The 20,755-nt window shown below is 34.1% G+C and overlaps 1 protein-coding gene across 1 annotated transcript in view; it reads right to left on the reverse strand.

Moving 5' to 3' along the window:
• Positions 1 to 20,755, reverse strand: part of LOC114339865 (potassium voltage-gated channel protein Shal) — a 142,591-nt gene that overhangs the window by 40,099 nt on the left and 81,737 nt on the right. The window contains exon 2 of the mRNA XM_028290548.2: positions 608 to 770. Within this exon, the coding sequence (XP_028146349.1) occupies positions 608 to 770 (163 nt within the window). The remainder of the gene's footprint in view (positions 1 to 607; positions 771 to 20,755) is intronic.

Raw genomic sequence — 20,755 nt, forward strand, 5'->3', positions numbered from 1 at the left:
ACTGAGGTCATCTTCGTCTTGTGCGATCACTATTTGGTCGTCGGCTAAAGCAAACATAAAAACATCCATAACAAAAAAAAAACAGTATTTATTGGTAGGTGTGCTTTTGAAAAAAGTCAGACATTTTGGCCTGTGTTAAAAGTCTTCAATGTTTTAAAATCTTGTGTCATATATCAGCCTCCTGATGAGTTACTCTTTTGATTGATACCGTCCCAAGAGTCAGCCCGAGATATGAGTAGATTCATGATAATGGTGCACCACGCTCACCCTCTTCACTTCGGTTTAACATCCCTAGTTTTCCAGAGATTCTCCTAGCACTGGTGCTATTGATATTGCATTATGAGTCACCCTCATGGCTATAGAGTTTCCGTCAAGTGATTTACGGTGACGCTATTTCGATAAAACCTCAAAAACGAAATTTGAGGAATGGAAAATCATAGTGCGGATAATCCGCAGCCCGGATAATACGCGCAAGGATAATCTGCGCACGGATAATCGGGGTTTTAATCGGGATATAATGTAATTTATACGCGGATAATCCGCGCACGGATAATCGGGGTTTTAATCGGAATATAATGTAATCTAATGTTTAGAAATAATTACTTACCCTTTGAGCTTTTCGTTTATCGGCCCTTTGGTTCTGGTGATATATCCTACTGAAGTTTGAGACAATGACGGGTACAGGCAGGGCGATTACCAACACACCGCTAAGGGAGCAAACACCACCGACTATTTTTCCAGCTATAGTTGCTGGCACCATGTCACCATATCTAAAAATAACATAAATGTTAGATCTTAAATGTAACAGGAAAAATAGTGCAAATATAACAATTTAGGTATGTCATTTCAATGAGATTTATATACATCAGAAATATCTGCAATGATTTTAAACAAGGATAGGAATACTTACATAATTTATTTAACAATATTTAATGTTTGAATTATTTTTCTAAATATATTGGTTAATAATGAATCCTGAGGGACGTCTATTTCTAAACCAAATTTGTGTTTACAAAGTAGTGAATACATCACGTAATAGATCACCTCTGATCACCCCAAATATCAAATCTATATGGTTTACCAAGCCGTTCAAAGGTCAGCTGTCATAATTTGAGCTCAAGAGAAACAAAAACAATAAGAACAGAAAATACTACAACAAAATCTGAGAAGAAGACGAAAGAGAGAAAGGCCTAGAAGGGCAAGAGGATAGGGAAGGAGGATACAAGAAACGTCTGAATGGAGACATTTAGTCAGATCCGTCAAATCAGGGACCCTCAAAAGAAAGAAAAAATGTGGCAACTAAAAGAACATGTATCAATCACTCCACACTGAAATAAAATTAGCAATACCCCGAGTGGATAGAAGGAGGTAAAAATTGTCCAATCCCGCCAAAGACTTAAAAATCGATGAAAGACTTTGAATTTTGAGATTTGTAAGGTAATTTGTTTAACGATTACTTTGATAAGGAAAAGCTATCAATACCGAATGCAATAATGATGTATTTGAAGTAATACTTTGACCATTGATAATACTATCCTAAATATAGAGGGACTGACGAAAACAAATTAGAATGTTTTGTCCGAACTAAGCAGAATCAAAACCTGGGACGTTTTATGTCTCCAGAAAACCCATACAGACGGATATGCATGGAGATCAAAGATATATGGTCTGCTCCTAATCGTAGAGGAGCTCTGCCCTAAGTACAAAGAGAAAAACAGAGAAGTAAAAAGAAGGACAACATAAACTAATGAAAAATGTAGATAATGAAAGAAGCAGTGAAAAACCTATACACCAACAGAGTATGAGTTAAAACCAGCAATAAATACTCGAACGAATTTAATATCATAAAAGATTACAGAATAAGAGATATCTGTAACATACAAGACCTAGTACGGTGGGAAAGACAGAGAAGACGAGAGTGGAATCAGCATTTGATTACAATGTACAGCGAGAGAATAGCCCATATAGCCAGAGATTCAAAGCCAACAGGCAAGAGACCAATTAATAGGAAGGCCCTTTAAACGGTGGCGAGATAGCTGGTAGTCAACATCACAGCTACATACAAGCTCAAAATCAGGGGCGTAACAGAGGCCCCCGCAGCGTGAAGCTTGCGGGGGGCCCCAATCGATCAGGGGCCCCATCTTGTCATCTAATATTATGTAAAACTCTGTTATAGGTATATGATTTTACTTTGTGTGTTTAAATTTAAAAACGTAAATTTCTAAATAGGTGTATTTGACAAGTGAATCATCTCATATCTAGAAACTTAATATTTCTAAATCTAGAAATGGGTTTTCTCTTTAATATTTATCTATGTTTACTATTTCGATACAAATATTCAGAGACGTAACAGAGGCCCCCCGCAGCATGAAGCTTACGGGGGGCCCCATTATGTCAATGGTCGTCATAATAACAAGGATTTTGTAGTCATAATAGGTATATGTAAAAATGAATACACCAATAGCTCAATAAATGACAGTTTTGTAGTGAAATAATCATCGTCACGACGAGTCGGACGTATTTTCTTGACAATTTGGATTTAGGTTCTAGTTACACTCCACTTCAAAGTTGGACTTATGCCGTTGATTGCTTTTACTTCGGTGGGTGACACCTTTCCTTAGGGTGAAAAGCATACGTTTAAAATAAGTCCGGAAATGTATAAATTGACTAAGTATAAGTAACTTTTGTTCTATAGAGTTTCTTATAATAATAATAGTCTCCCGTTTTATACCGCTGACGCGGTTTTGGGATTATAGCAGGATAGTCTGCTATATCTAGGGCCTACGGTATACAAGGAAGGTAACAGGGCCAGTGCTACCGACCTGGGGCCTATAGATATTTTAAAAATGTCTAGTTGTTCTTGCCGGCGGTGGGATTTGAACCCCGGCCTACCAGCATGCGATTCAAGCAAACTACCGCCTGCGCTACGCCGGCCCTTAGAGTTTCTTTATCTATGTTAATACTTTTCAAGTCATTTGCGAGTGAAAATGTTTATTTTTTAACAAAAAAAACAACGTTTTCAGACGAGTTTTTCGCAAATAACTCAAAAATAAGTATTGATCGAATGAAATATTAGATATCGAAAAAATATTTGTAGCAAAATGGAGATTATAAGATACAAAAAGACGGTGTACTTATTCATGAAGTTTATCGACACAGTTGAAGCTCATGAAAAATTAATCTTATTCGTCCAATTCCAAATCGAATATTTCAACTTGAAATAACCAAAAAATGAAGCACTTTTCGGGAAAAACTCATTAAAACTTGTTTAAATATTTCAAAAAAAAATCTTTACTTTTATTTTTTATAAAAGTTTCTAGCACCAAAACTATACGATTTACGCTCAACTAAAGTTGGCTCAAATAAAGTTTTTTTGGTAAAAATATCGTGAAAATCTGCCCCTATTTCGCACCCAAAATAAAATTTATCGTTAAAATTTTACTTTAAATATTTATTGTTTATAATATGATTTGTAAGTTTGATGACCGGTTCAAAGTTCTTATTTAAAAAAAAATGGTTTCATAGTAAAAAAAGATTTTTTATTTTGAAAAAATGCCTTTTTTTCAAAATTACTTAAAAAGTATTAGTGATACGAAAAATATCAAAGAGTAAAGAAATGTAGGTCTTGCTTTTATAAATATTTTGGCTTTATTCTGTTTTTCTGTAACACAAAAATTGGTTAAGATGTGGCTGTTTAAAATTTGCATATACTCGTGATTAGTGACTCGTTCAAGCCCTTTCAACTAGAACCCTTTTAAAACTTTGAACCGGTGAAACTTACAGGTCCTATAAAAAAGTTAAGTAATGTGTAAGGCGATAATGATTAGTTTCATTTGGGTTGCTAAATATCGGGAGATTTTCACAAATTTTTTTACCAAAAAAATGGGATTAACTGTATTTTGGGCGTAACTGGCTTAGTTTTGATGCTAGAAACTTTTGTAAAAACTAAAGGTTCTTTTAACACTTAAAAAAAGTTCGAATGAGTTTCCCCGAAAAGTATTTCATTTTGCTTATTTCACGTTGAAATATTGGATTTGGAATTTGACGAAGAAAAACTTTTTATGAGCCACAACTTTTCTTTTACTGGCTCGATAGACTTCATTTTTGTTTCATTTTTTTATAAGCTAGATACATATTTGCTAACAATATTCTGTTTGATCAAATACTTACTCTTTGAACTATTTGCGAAAAATCGCCTAAAAACGTGGTTTTTTTTGTTGAACAATAAACATTTTACTCATAAATAACTGGAAAAGTGTTGACTTGACCACTTCGGTGTGACACTGAAAATTACACGGTATCGCCATATTTTAAGCTCATTTACTGGGCTGTAAACATATAGGTATTTGTTACACATGTCGCATTTAGTAAATTTTTAAAGGGGGCCCCATTTTTAATTCTGCGGGGGGCCCCGACGGAGTTTGTTACGCCACTGCTAAAAAATCGGTTAAGAACAGGGCAAGAGGCCTAATATAAGAACAAGAATAGGAAGAAGAAGAGTCCGGAATTTATTGACTAAAATATATAAATATTTTCTCAGATTCTTTCATAAATTATGGGGATAATGCCCGTTTATTATTTACTAGATTAAAAATAATGTCACGGTATCAATTTTTTATTAATACCAACATATATCGTCCTTCCAGTTACAATTAGTAATGTTTACCGCTGTAATAAACCGTTTCGTTTTATGCTACTTGAATATTAATTAGGCCTTTTAAAAGTTGGACCTCAAATTACGGCTGTACAACCCTCCCATGTTCAACAACCGACTAACATAAATTTTATAATGACCTACAGTGTGTCGAAAGCCAGAGATCGATATGGCCAGAATGAACTGAAGTAGGTTGGGAAGATTGGGGTCGCGTTTTGGAGTTTCACTTCTTCCCAACATTCGGAAACTTTACCGTTTCAAAGTGTTTATCTAGCGAGGTAAATATTTTAACGTTTTACAACTCTGTATATCAAAATATTTTCTTTTGAGTAACTGCCATTATCAAGACCGAATACAAATCACACTCAACGAAAAAGGTACGTAATATCAATAAAAATGTTAATTCAGACAATAAACGCAATACTTAAAATTTGTCCAATTCTTGGCTTTACTGGGACAACAAAACGATGTTCATCAATTCATTATTTTCGTTCGTTGAGCCAATGTATTACGTTTATTGAATGGATGAACATTCATTATGTAAACCATAATATCACTTTATTGGTATTACGAACTCTGTTCACTGAGTCAACGAACACTATTTATTGATATTACGAACTCTGTTCACTGAGTCAACGAACACTATTTATTGAAACAACAACGTTGTTAATTGACCGACGAAGACTATTCGTTGTGTCAATAACAGTGTTATTTCTCCTAACGTATTTCGTTTATTTCTACAATTATTTCCGTTTATTGTTACAATTAATTCCGTTCATTCCCACAATAAATACGGTTTTTCTTACAAGCAATTCTATTCATTCTTACAATCAGTTTCGTTCATTTCTACTATGAACGTATTTTATATTAATAATTACTGAATGCAATAGCCCAATGTATGATATTAATTGATTAATAAATAATTTTTCAAATCCCCTTTTTTGTCCTTGACCTAAAGGACTTTACACTGTGTGATTTTTCATATGATTTCACTTATACAGTGTACTGGAATAAGTGTTACACTCCCCCACCCCCTTATTAACTTATTTATTGTTAGCACATAAGCAAAACGCTCGGACAGGTCGATTTTTAAAATAATCAAAGTATGTTATAACATCAATGTTTCGAACTTTACACGATCCCTCTTCAGGTGACAGGCGCGGCGTAACTTTGATTTTTTTTAATGGGAAAGTACGTCATGTGACAGCTTATTTAAAAGCGTTTGAAATAGTGATTCCAAAAATGTATAACACTTGAATCTTTTTTGAGAGTGTAGGTGCAAAATTTCGATCGAATTCTTTTTAAACGCATTCATTTTTTTTTTGGAATTCTGAGAAAACTAATAAGTATTTTTGAAAAATTTAAACGCAGAATAAAACATTACATTATTACCGAGGGCAGAAAGTCCCTTAGAATAAACAAAAATTTCTGTTGAATGGTATGCCTATTTGAAATTAAAAATCATACTAAGTTTTCTCTTTTTCACCCCTGTGACTTATTAAAATAATCATTATAGAGGTTCTCAGGGACTTCAGACCCTCGATAATACTGTAATATTTTATTTTGTATTTAAATTTTCAAAAATAATAATTAGTTTTCTCAGGATTCGAAAAAAAATGAATACATTTAAAAAGAATTCGACCGAAATTTCACGATAATAGACACACAAAAACTTCCTTCTACTACGGACTGCACTTGAAAACGAAATGCAATTATTATTCGGCACTTCGGTAACACAGAGAAGCTAGGGGTATCACGATAAGGAAGAGCCGTTAACTTTCAAATGGTCAAGCAAAACATTTATTGTCTCAACAACTACGATTATTGTCACAATGAACGCATTGATTGTGGATATTAAATGCAGTAGTAGATAGATTAATGCATTCGTTGTCACAACAATCAATTAACATCTATTCAATAATCATATATTACTCTATATTAACAACATTTGTACATTATTTCAATGAAATCTGTACGTTGTCACGATAAACCAAGGTAATTGTTTGTCATCTACGAAATCAAGAACGTGAGTTGCTGCCAGAATTAACAGTATTTATTAAATATACGAAACTAAGTTATTGGCTGAATATATTGAGTGTTATTGATTAATGTACTCTAGTTATTCTCACAATTATTATTCAATCATTGTGACAATAACCAAATACATTCGTCAATGTCTAAAAGTTCGTTGAAACAACAAATTAAATTGTTGTGACAACGAAATACTATTCAGTAATCACTGTTAATCAATATTACGAACTAAATTTTTTTGAGTGCATGGGAAAAGCTAAATATTGTGTTTATATGGGATTGGCCAAGGTTAATTGTAATGTCAATTACATTTTTACCTAAGAAGATTTGATTTCGGTGTTTCGGTTTCCAGTCCGAAGGTAGTTTTCAAAAAATATTATTAAAGAAAAGAAATTGTAAAGTCTCAGATGCAGAATCCACCACTTTAATAAAATTAAAATGGTAAATAGTAAATATTTAAATAAATATCATTTTCCCAGCCCGAAGTAGTGGATGTGTGAATTATTCGTAAGGGGATTTTTTCGTATTCTCTATTTCATTTGTTTGTTTTCGTACGGGTGGTCGTCCAAACCAGTAACTGTGGATCTTTTGATCACTGAGTGTGTTTCAAAGATCAATATCTTTTGTTTTTAAAACATACATTTTACTTTAAGTAGTAATTAGGAAATTAAAACTTGAGACGGGCATTGTCAGATTGGGCGTAGATTTACGCTCCTGCTATGTCTAGGTCTCGAATGTTGTTTTTTGATTGGAATGTGAGGTGGAAGATATTCAACCTCTCATCTTCACTGATGAGCCCAGAGAGTTTGAAGAGGACTGGTGTTTGGATCTTTGATTCTATTCAAAAAATTTTTTCCAGCCCGAAGTAGTGGATGTGTGAATTATTCGTAAGGGGATTTGTCCGCATTCTCTATTTCATTTGTTTGGTACATAGTTATTTAAATCTGAAACTTTTCGTGTTGAAAGTTCTTTCTGGTATATCCTTAATCTGCGACTTTTACAATTTATAAAACCGCAGACGACGAATATAGAAAACAAAAAGGACTACTTGTAATCACATTCCGTTTTCATTCGTCTAGGAAAAGGACTGAAAGGAACTTCCTAGTACTCAAATCTGAGTAAAGAAAGAAAAGTAAAAGAACATAGTTGCTTGTTTTCGATTCATAGGGATGCACAATCGCCGGACAGCTGTTTCCACCATTTCAGGCTTTATCAACAGCGCTAGCGTGCACTCCTCTGAATCTAAAAACAGCTCGACCATCAATTTAAGAGGAATTTCAAACATCATTGAAATTTCCATTGGGACGCGGTCCCAATTTTTGTTGGTCCGTGGAGCTGTTTTTCGATTCAGAGGAATGCATGCTAGCGCTGTTTATAAAGCCTGAAATGGTGGAAACAGCTGTCCGGCGATTGTGCATCCCTCTGAATCGAAAACAAGCAAAACCATCTTTTACTTTTCTATATTTACTCAGATTTGAGTACTAGGAAGTTTTTTTCTGTCCTTTTCCTAGACGAATGAAAACGGAATGTGATTGCATGTAGTGGAGTCCTTTTTGTTTTCTATATTCGTCGTCTGCGGTCTTATAAATTGTTAAAGTCGCAGATTAAGGATGTACCAGAAAGAACTTTCAATACGAAAAGTTTCAGATTTAAATAACTATTTACCATTTTAATTTTATTAAAGTGGTGGATTCTATATCTGAGACTTTTCAATTTGTTAAGAGCTGTCGCTGGACCCACTGGACCGCGTCCCAATGGGAATTTCAATGATCTTTGAAATTCCCCTTAAATTGATGGTCGAGCTGTTTTTCGATTCAGAGGAGTGCACGCTAGCGCTGTTGATAAAGCCTGAAATGGTGGAAACAGCTGTCTGGCGATTGTGCATCCCTCTGAATCGAAAACAAGCAAAACCATCTTTTACTAAAAGAAATTGTGTTTAAAAGTGTGCGACGATAATATAATTTTATCGTCTTGAGTACGCCAATATATTAAGCCAAACGTGTTTTTGTACCATCTTTGAGAGTATAAAAGACGAAACGGAAAGTCATTTGATCATTCTTGGTGCGTTGAACTGAGAATAATCAACCAGGTATCCACCAACCAGGTGAGTTAAGTATATCCCGACCATATTTCGAAACCTTCCGAACCCCGTCGTCTTGGCGAGCTGAGCGATTTCGACGGTTCACACACCCCATCCCGCACGAGAGCTGATCGTAGATCCTTACACGTCTTTCCCCTAGCTAGTTGAGCGAGATGTCCTCTCCTTATATGTCCATTTCACATTAATAAATAAATGCAATTCCTAATCCACTCGATCGTCGTTTAGTATCCATTCATTCATGTATCAAATATCGTCACTTAGTCCCGAGGTTTACGAAAGTCGGTCTAATAAGCAAATTGCCTAAGTTACAAATCGAAAATTTTACAGGAGAGACAAAATACTGTGGAACTTGCCTATGTCCAAAAGACAACAAAAGTAATAAAAGATAAAATTGCCTAACTCCATGTAATACATAATTGACCAAAATTAATTACCTAAAGACAACAAAAGTAATAAAAGAGGAAAGTGCCTAACTACATGCAATACATAATTGACCAAAATAATTAAACAAAATATGTACACAAACTTTTTACGTATTATACTATATCCATATTAATAGCAATATCAAAATATATATTTTCCACCTACCTCTACCGAAAGTATACTTTTCCGGACCTGTTTGTAGGGAGCAAAGTCTTACTTTTCCTCCCTAGGGAGTAAAAGTACTTTTCCTCCTTAGGGAGTAAAAGTACTTTTCCTCCCTAGGGAGTAAAAGTACTTTTCCTCCCTAGGGAGGAAAAGTAAAAGTGACGTTATGGTATTTCATTCATGAAATATAACTTATTGACGCCCTGTACAATATCTACTTTCTATTAAGTACGTAAGTATCTATACATTTTAACGTTTATTTAGAAAACGTATTTTGCGTGTATAAAACGTGTATTTTGCAGAATGGTAAAAAACAGTAAATTGTTATTTTGATTTAACAATGTTTATATTAATAATTCGACTTATATTTGACAATTGACAGTTATACTGTACCTACTTGTTACTTTTAGTTCTCTAATAAATTTTGTTAGTTAGTTACATAAATACTTAAATGGTGGAAAAACCATATGTATAACATGGGAGTAAAGTGCCTTTTCCTCCCTTGAATGATTACTGCCCTCCTCTACGCGTCGTTTTCAAAACAACTCTATGCATTGCACAAATCGGGACTCTATGCATTGCATAAATACAACTATACTGCTCGAGTTTAAAAATAGATAATAAACTATCTAACAATAGCACGGGCAAAATACGTAAGCGTGAGCCACGTTCGTTATTCACTAGTAGTGTTAACCCGCCTTTACTGAAATAAAAGAGCACAAATTGTAATAGATAATGAACCCAGTCCGGAAATTGAAATCAGGAGTCAGGAGAGGTGTCAGGCAGGGATGCATTATGTCTCCATTTCTATTTAATCTATATAGTGGAGCCATTTTTGAAAAAGCGCATTACTATCTCAAAGTGAAGGAATCATAGTTACCCGAAAATCTAGTAATAACATAAAATATGCACATGACACCCAGTGGCATAGCTGACAGGCCCGCAGGGCCCGCAAGGCTGGGGGCCCGACGTTAGGAGGGGCCCCTTAAAGCCTTCAAGCCTAATGCTACTACTATCTTTAAATTGGGGACCAAAACATATTTTCCTAATAAGCATCAAAATAGGGAATTTGGAAGGAAATAATGAAGCGGGTAATTGACGTAACTCTTACTGTTTTCGTGTACAATTTAGCGTTTCGTACTTTCGTGGACATGTTGGTAGATTAGATGAAAGTGAATCCCAAATAGGTAATTTTTTGGCGGTGGTTCTTTTACTAGCTAAATATGATCCTGTTTTAGCTAAATTAATCGAGAAAAACAATAACTAAAAAAAATTACTTATTGGGCCCCCAAATACAAAACGAAGTTATAAATTGGCTGGCTTAAAAAATTGAAAACAAATTGATTAATTAAAAAAAATTGTTTCTATTCAATAATTCTTGATACCACTCAAGATATTTCGAAACACGATAAGCTTAATTTTATTTTCCGGTATGTAACTTGCGATGAAAATAATTTATCTTCTAAAGCAGAAGTTGTTTAAAGATTTTTGGTATTTATTCGCATGTTAGACCAAAGTGCAGAAGGTCTTGTAAATGAAATTTTAAAATTTATACAATCAAATCACCTTTCCGTACACAACCTGAACCTAGTGTTGAATGATGCCGTTACTGGTGTGTTGGTTTTTTTAGGATATAATTAAAGGATTATGTTTTTTTAGTGCAAGTATTAAAAGATAGGATGTACTATTACTATGTACTATTATGACTTTGGATCCATCGCGTTTGCCAACACTTAAAAGGTTATGTGAAACCCGGTGGTTATCCAGACATGATGCTGTTTTGGCTTTGCGTCGAGCTTTCCGACAAGTAATGAAATCTTTAACGAAAATTTCATTTCTATCTGAAAAACGATGAAAAATTATAAGTTAATGCATTTTGGAGCATATGAATTTGTCGTTAACATTACTATTTAATCTAAAATACTTAACATTATTAATCTCACATCAACACTTTTGCAATCTTAAACGGCAGAGTTAACGGTCGCCCTTCAACTTTTTGAAAAAAACTCTTGATCATTTTCTAGAAATGAGAAATTCGTTTTCCGAAATTTCAGCAAAAGCAGTAGGAATAGCAGAATAGTGGGGTATTATACCGGAATTTGAAAATAAACGGATAATATAAAACAATTTTACGATGAGCTCAGCTGCGATGAAAAAATAACTTTTAGGAAAAAAAATTTGTATTTTGTAGTTAATGTTTTCAATGCAATTTTAGATATAATATTGCAACAACTTACTAATAGGTTTATCGGATTAAGATACATGTATACCTAATAGATTTTTTCAAGTCTATTCCCAAAAAATCTATTAACACTAACGAATGAAGACTTATTAAAGAAATGCCAAATATTGTCATTTACACATATTTTAGTAATTATACTGTTATTAGTTGTCGTTATGTTTATAATACGGGGACCCACAAAAATTGTCGCGGGGGGCCCCGCAATCTTCAGCTACGCCACTGATGACACCGTGATTACGACAAGCTCTGCTGAACAACTCCAATTACTACTAAACAAAACAGACAGTTTCTGTGAGGAATATGGACTGAAAATGAATATAAAAAAGGCCAAATACATGATAATAACTAAGAAATCAAGCATACAAACCAGCATTCATTTGGAAATGTACCTATAGAAAGAATTGATAAATACAAATACCTAGGAACTTGGATTTCAGACAATAATAATCAAACTACAGAAATAAAGGCCAGGATAGAAATAGCAAGAAATGCGTTTGTAAAAATGAAAACAATTATCTGCAACAAAAACCTTAGATTAGAACTGAGAGTAACAGCTCTGAGATGCTACGTGTTCTCGATACTGCAATATGGTCTTGAAAGCTGGACATTGAAGCAAGAACACATAAATAAGCTACAGTCATTTGAAATGTGGTATTACAGAAGGATGCTTAGAATAGCATGAACACAGAAGAAAACGAATATGGAAGTATTGCGAGAAATGAGCAAAGAATACGAAATAATAAACACAATAAAAATAAGAAACTTCCTATATCTGGGACACGTAATGAGGGGACAGCGATATGAAATGCTAAGACTGATAATATGTACACACATCAAAATAATCTAGGGGACAAAAACAAAATGCTAGATTACAGAAGGATTTCAAATAATTTAATCGAAATATTTAAAAAATAAGTTATAAACCAGTGTCCCAAATATAAAATAAAAATTTTTTCATAGAATTATCGTAATAGTTTAAAAAAAATTGAGAGAGAACTCCGTAAGTCAAAAAATGGTAACATAAGAGAATAAAAAACTAATTTTTTGCCCCTCAACTTCCAACAAAGTAGTCTTTAGGTTAAGTTAGTATATTTTACGACCTCCACGGTTATTGATAAGATGTCCCATACATGCTCAATTGGGTTTAAATCTGGCGATTGTGCAGGCCATAATAAAACCTCAATTTCGTTATCTTCGCGGAATGTTTTCAAGACCCTGGCAGTACCTGGACGCTCATTGTCGTGCATTAATTGAAATTGGGAACCAGCTTGTTATGCAAAAGATACAACAGTAGGTTCTAGAATAATACCGCACTAGTCTGTCGCATTTAAAAACCATTACAGACAAACGAGATTGGTTCTTCCGCCAATAGTGATGCCACCCCATACAATTAAATTGCCGCCTTGCTGTCTATGAACCTCCTGCACGGTGATCAATCGTTCAGCATTGCCATATCGTCTCCAAATTCTTGTCCGTTTCGTATCTGGTGCTAATCCAAATCGGGACTCATCTGTGAACAAAGTAGAGCGACACTCACTCACGTCTAACCTAATTTGCGTGTCCTTGTGCCCACTGAATTCGATGAGCGCGATTTCCTCTGGATGGCACAGGCGCTCTCACAGGTCTACTAGAATTTAAACCTACTTCATGCAGTTTACTTCTAATAGTTTTGTAACTTACAAACACCTGTTGGGTCTCTTGCAGCCTCATTTGTAATTGTAATGTAGTTGTAGTGAGATTTCGCAAAGCCTGCAACCTAAGAAAACAGTCTTTACTCTGGTTGGTTATCCTTGTACGGCCTGTATGACATTCAGTAATGTCACCAATTTCATGAAACCTTAACCACAAACAATTAATGACATTACTGTTCGTGGGAAGGACCTCAGCGTGGTCTCTTTGACTTCTGCCAGGTCTAAGCATCCCGATAGCACGCCACTGTATTTCGCGATTTAAATTATGTTTCTCCATTATTGGCAATTGCAAAACTAAATAAAAATCCACATAGACATAAAAAATCAAGTACCAATAAAGAAATATTACTTCTTATCTTAATAAACAAATCTACATATTGAAGTTTTGTTAATTTTTTTATAGCCGTTCTTGTCAGCATTACCGCTCAAGTTGGTACAATTATCGAAAAAACAACCAAAAATATTAAAACCATAAATTTTATTTGCAGCTAACATTGATTTAAAGCTGTTAATATAAGTGTCCCTAGATTATTTTGATGTGTGTACAAGAAAAGATAAGAGGCGGAAGGAGTATAGAAAGAAGGATAGTGTCATGGTTGAAGAATTTAAGAGACTGGTTTAAATGCAGTTCTATAGAACTCTTCAGAGCAGCAGTAGATAGAGTAAATATAAAGAAGATAATTTTGAAAATTTTCTTCGATCGTCCAAGTTGATTGTCATTTTATATTTAATTCCAAACTAGCATTGTTCATGTTTCATTGTTTTAAAAGAAACCATCTGGCAAATCTCAATCTATCGTCAAACATTTGGACGGGTTTTTATATTTAATAAATTATTTGAAATATTTCTACACCTAAATTATAACAGCTATTGTACAAAAGATAAACAGACGTGGGTGAAGCATGTGATATTTAGACTATGAATGTCTAAGCAATTCCTACTATATTAATTGTTTCTTGATTTAATTTTTTTCTCATGAATTTTATGTGAAAATATGAATTTTTTCGCGACCAAATTAACATTGGCTAATGTACCAAATTGCTTATTACACAGTTACCTATTTCTATATAATTGAAAAAATGCATAAATATTAAAAGTTTCATTAAATTACCAATATTCATATACAGGGTGTCCCAGACTAATTTATCCAGGCTATATCTCTTAAACGAATAGAGATTTTCGAATGGGACAAAAACTGGTATATTCCATTTGTAATACACTTTAATATGGCGTAGAAAAAATCATCCCCTAATTATTCTTTCCTTAGTTACAGCCCTAACTTTAATTTTTTAAATAGCACTCTGTATATTTTTTATAGTTTTAGATGTGGTCTTCTAAAGTCTATTCAACCGATTTTTTTAAAATAAAATCGGTTTGTAAATAATCAAGAAAATATCAGTTTATTTTTTATTTTTGTTAATTATGTGTCCCAACTAATTTATCCAGGCTATATTTCTTAACCTTTCCGGAACCGTGCTATAAAAACTTACGCTGCAGGCCGTGCGGGGCAACTATGTTACCCCACTAAAATACTTTAATAATTCATTTAAATTTTACATTATTGTTTGGAAAGTTATATAATAAGGCACTAGTAACTGAAATAATTTGTTTTTATTATTAAAAAGATTTACATTTTTTTAATTTTTACCTGTAATTACAATTTGATTTTATTTCTAATTTTTACAGCCAAAGCATAAAAATGTTTTACTTTCTTCTCGATGTATCGTACAAATTGGTTTTCTGCATGTACTACATGATATTTGAGTCTTTCTATCACGTGCCCTGGCACAAAAGCTGTATCTTCGACTTGTATATTGTTGAATCTCTCTGGCAGGGGTTTCTGGCACTGTGTGCCCCGAGGAGTTAATTTCAATTTTAGTATAAAATTTAAATTATATTTGATAATTTTTATAAAAAAACGATTTAGTAATATATTTTCTAAGATTACCTGGAGGGATAAAAAAAATAAAAATATTTTGAAAAGTTATAAAGACCAAACCGCATCTGGGGTAACCAAGTTGCCCCGCACGGCCACGGAAAGGTTAAAGGAATAGAGATTTTTAAATCGGACAGAAACTGATCTTTCCATTTGTAATACACTTTAACATGGCGGAGAAAAAATCATCCCCTAAATATTCAACTGATTTATTTTAAATAAAATGTGGTCGTAAGGAATCAAGGAAATATCAGTTTATTTTTTATTTTTGTTAAATTAATCAAGACAGCCTTAAAAAATAGAATAAAAAAGAAATATGCTTTATTGTCACTGAAAATTTTACAATTTTATGGTCACAACTTACATATGTAGAGTGAGAAAATAACAATAACAAATCATTGCCTAAATGTTCATCCCTTAGTTACAACCCGTAACTTTAAATTTTTTTAATAGCGCCCTGTACATTTTTTATAACTTTGGATGTCTTCCATCGTCTATTTAATTTTTTTTTATATAAAATGGGTTTGTAAGTGATCAAGATTATATAAGTTATTTTTTATTTTTGTTAAATTAATCAAGAAAGTTGTTATTTTCTGACTACATATTGTAAGCCTTGCCCATAAAATTGTAAAATTTTCAGTGACAATAAAGCATATTTCTTTTCTAGTCTACTTACGAACCCATTTTATTTTTAGAAAACCTGTTGAAAAGACGATAGAAGACTGCATATAAAACTATAAAAAATGTACAGGGTGCTATTAAAAAAAATTAAAGTTAGGGGTTGTAACTAAGGGATGAAAATTTAGGGGACGATTTTTTTCAACGCGATATTAAAGTATATTACAAATGGAATATATCAGTCTTTGTCCCATTCGAAAATCTCTATTTGTTTAAGAGATATAGCGTGGATAAATTAGTCTGGGACACATAACAAAAATAAAAAATAAACTGATATTTTCTTGATTACTTACGAACTGATTTTATTTTAAAAAAATCTGTTGAATAGACGATAGAAGACAACATCCAAAATTTAAAAAAAATGTATAGGGTGCTATTAAAAAAATTAAAGTTAGGGATTGTAACTAAGGGATGAATATTTAGGGGATGATTTTTTCTACGCGATATGAAAGTGTATTACAAATGAAATATATCAGTTTCTGTCCCATTCGAAAATCTCTATTCGTTTAAGAGATATAGCCTGGATAAATTAGTCGGGGACACATAACAAAAATAAAAAATAAACTGATATTTTCTCGACTATTTACGAACCGATTTTATTTTAAAAAAATCTGTTGAATAGACGATAGAAGACAACATCCAAAACTATAAAAAAATGTATAGGGTGCTATTAAAAAAATTTAAGTTACGGGTTGTGACTAAGGGATGAATATTTAGGGGATGATTTTTTCTACGCGATATTAAAGTTTATTACTAATGGAATATATCAGTTTTCGTCCCATTCGAAAATCTCTATTCGTTTAAGACAGTGGTGCTCAGACTTATACTGCGTGGGATCTACCACATAAACTGCAAGCGTCCAGCGATCGACTGCTAGTAAAAATTTTTTTGAAAATTGAAAACTTAATTGCACATTTCAATTTGATAAAAAGTGGTAACTACAGAGAGTTGTAATTAAAGTCATGTTTTTCATCTTAATTTCATTTGGATGTTGATGAATGGCACTGCATAACATCCACAAGTTTGTCATATGATGATACGTACTCGTAATTACCGATGGCCAAACGCCAAGCATGATGAGGTATGTTCGTCAGTTAGCCGATTACGATACTTTGATTTCACTACCTTCATTTGGGAAAATGCAGACTCACAATTATGTTGATCCAAAGAATACTGTGAGCTGCAGAGCTACTTGCCTCAAAGACGGATATTTGTTAGACGATATGAAAGATCAAAATTTCGTATCGATCGCTCTGGATTTAAGGTGTAAATCCGAAATTTTCAGTACCTCATTTTGGACGGAAATAATCTCCATATTGAAAGTAAAGGATATGTCGGTGGCAATTTTTACATCTCTTCACAAGAAAATGTATTAGACATAAATGCGTCGACATGAAGCGTCTTGCAAATGAGTGGTTACACTTTGTTTCAACGATGGAAAGTTGTTTAAATCCTTTCTGTTCATTTGATTAATCAATAATTTCAATTTGCTTGTTGACAAAATGATGTACTGCGCTCATTATATCGATAATTGTTTTATTTTTATTCTGTAGTTCCAAATTAAGGAGGTTCAAATGATTTGCTAAATCTGATACTAAAGCCAGATCACTAAGCCATTTTTCGTTTTGAAGTAAATGAGCACCGTCCCTCGTTCTTCTAGAAAAGAAATTATTTCGGGAAGTAACTCCTGAAACCTATCTAAAAATTTTCTACGACTCAATCACCTCACAGCTGTATGCAAAAGTAAATCGGTGTGTTCCGCAGAGTCGCTAGCTTCCAATTGAGCTTCTAAAAGACGTCGTTCCAAGCTGCGCGCTCTGATTGAATTCACAATTTTTGTTGTCATCTTCATGACGTCGTCCATATTTAAAATTTTGGAAAACAAAACCTGCTGGTGAATGATGCAATGAAATGCAAAAAAAAAAATGGAAAGTCATCGTCAGCTCGACATAATGCAACACATCCATTGTTAACGCCAGTCACAGATGGTGCACCATTAGTTGTAATACACACTAGTTTGTAAATCGGTAGCTCGTATTGTTTTACAAAATTTAAAAAAACGTTATCTTCTCCGCGAGTTTTTTCTTTCAGAGGCAGCATTGTTAACAATTCTTATTTAGCCAACATATCAGAAAATACCATCAAAATGAAAATAGATAACTGGGCGGTATCAGGCATATCGGTTGACTCGTCAAATTGCAAAGAAAAGTATATACACTTCATAATATCACTTTTAACTATGCTTTCCAAAACTTTGTCCATGATTTCGATACGTCTAGTAACCGTTGGACATTACAACTGGACTTCTTTGGTAGCAGACATAATACCTTTTACATTTTTATTTTTTCCGTGAATCGCGATCGACTTCAAAAACTTTGCCGATCGACCGGTCGATCGCGATCGACCCTTTGAGCACCGCTGGTTTAAGAGATATAGCCTGGATAAATTAGTCTGGGACACCCTGTATAGACCAAAGAAATTATCAAAATAAAAGGCTTTTTATATTAGGTAAATAAAGGTAAATAATATTAAAGGTGCTGAAGATAGCAGCCGTAGAAGCTCTTGGAGAAGAGCACCAAAGATACATCATCACGTAGCGCTACAACCCAGGGTGGGTCTTGGCTGACTGTACAACTTTTTTCCAATTTGTTCGGTCTTTCATCAACCAAGGGTCAAACGGAATGTTCATTTTTCGGAGATCTGCTTGGATGTTATCTCTCCACCGCATTCTGGGACGTCCGACTGTTCTTTTGCCTGTAGAAATCTCCTACCATACCAGTCCTACAAGTATCTCGTTATGAAGTCTGTGAACGTGGCCTGCCCATCTTATTCGCTGTGATTTAATTTCTTGGAATACAAAGATACACCCACCAAAATACGAAATTAAACGAAGACACACAGAAATGCATAAAAGAGAAGAACGAACTCCGTATAAAGTACCTGAACACAAATAACTATGAGGACTTAAAACTATACAGGGAAAAAAATAAAGAAGTAAAAAGAAAAGTGGCAAATGAAAAAAATGAACGATGGGAAAAAACATGCACAGAGATAGAACAGAACATAGAATGAACGAGAAATTCAGAGTCATGGCGTATCTTAAAGTCGCTCCAAATATAATAAGACAGAGAAAATCAAGATCGGCCAAATCTAAGAAAGTGAATGGCAAGAATACTATAAAAAAAATTTAAACGAAAACCGCACCCAATTCAAAGAATCAGAAATAGACGGAATAGAAATCTATACATGGTGAAATTGATTTAATCCTAGCTGAGGTAAAAAAAGGATCAAAACTTTAAAGAATAAAAAAGCAGAAGGCCCCAGCGGAATACCAAATGAACTGATAAAAAACGGATCGGAAAAACTGTTCCGCATGATACACAAAATGTTTGAGAGAGCACTGAATAGAGAAGACTTACCGGCGGAATGTACTACACTCCAATTGTTTGAAAACATGTTCAAGTTTTAAGTTGTCCCACGCAAAATGCTTTGAGAAAGTCTACGAAAGCCAGCACCAATGGTCGGTTGTATTCGATAGATTTTTCTATAATTCCTTTTATGCAGCGGAGCGGAGGTGGTCGTTAGTGCCAAAATTTTTCCTAAAACCTGCCTGTTCTCTAGGTTGGTAAAAATCTAATTTTGTTTCCACTCTATTTGTTATTATTCTTGTGAATAACTTGTAGAGGTGGTTTAATAGACTTATGTGTGTGTAACTCTCGAGGTCTGTTGGATCGTCCTTTTTGTATAATAGGATGGTAAGTGCACTGTGCCGTCTTGTAGGTGTTTCACTTTGGTTAAGGCATACATTGAACAGTTCGTTTATGTTGTCTAAAAGTCTGCCTGCTCCAATCTTTACGGTTTCTATAACGATATTGTCTTCTCCAGGAGCTTTATTTCTTTTCATTTTCCTCAATGCGTTCCTGATTTCGTCTGTTGATATCATCATCATCCAGCCCTTTGCGTCCACTGCTGGACATAGGCCTCCTTCATTTTTGTCCATTTTGAGCACTTTGCATCCAATTTCAAGACATTATCTTGAGATCGTCAGTCCAACGAGTAGGTGGTCTTCCTCTACTTCTTTTGTCTAATGTCGGCCTCCACTCAAGTAATCTCTTCGTCCATCTCCCATCACTGATTCGGGCGACGTGTCCGGCCCAATTCCATTTCAGGGTGGCAATTCGGGAAATAACATCGGTAACTCCTGTTCTTCGTCTTAAGTCTTCATTTCTAACTCGGTCACGAAGCGATATACTCAGCATTGACCTTTCCATTTTCCTCTGGGCTATCTGCAGCATTTTAGAAGTTGTAGCTGTCAATGTCAAAGTTTCGGCACCATAAGTTATCACAGGCAACACACATTGGTCAAATGTTTTACGTTTTAAAGAAATTGGTATATCGCTTTTAAAGATGTCTTTGAGTTTTCCATAGGCTGCTCATGCTAGGTTTATTCTTCTTCATAGTTCGCATGTTTGGTTGTCTCTTTTGATCTTTATTTCGTGTCCAAGGTATATGTATTTTTCCACTAGCTCTACTTCGTTGTCTCCAATATTGATATTTCCGCTAGGTACTAGGTTTGTCATGAATTTTTTTTTGAGATGTTTATTTTAAGAGCTACACTGGCACACACTAACTGAAGTTCATGTAGCATTGTACATATCTCCTTAAGGTTGTCAGAGAATAAAACTATGTCGTCTGCGAATTTCAAATTTGTTAATCTTCTACCGTCAATATTCAGGCCTCGCTCTTCAGTATATTCTAGTACTGCGGTAAACAGTTTGGGCCATAAGGTATCGCCCTGTCGGGCTCCTCTGCCGATTGGGATATGGTCCGTGTT

The sequence above is a fragment of the Diabrotica virgifera genome, chromosome 10 (assembly GCF_917563875.1).
Source record: "Diabrotica virgifera virgifera chromosome 10, PGI_DIABVI_V3a".
Taxonomy (NCBI): Eukaryota; Metazoa; Arthropoda; class Insecta; order Coleoptera; family Chrysomelidae; genus Diabrotica; species Diabrotica virgifera.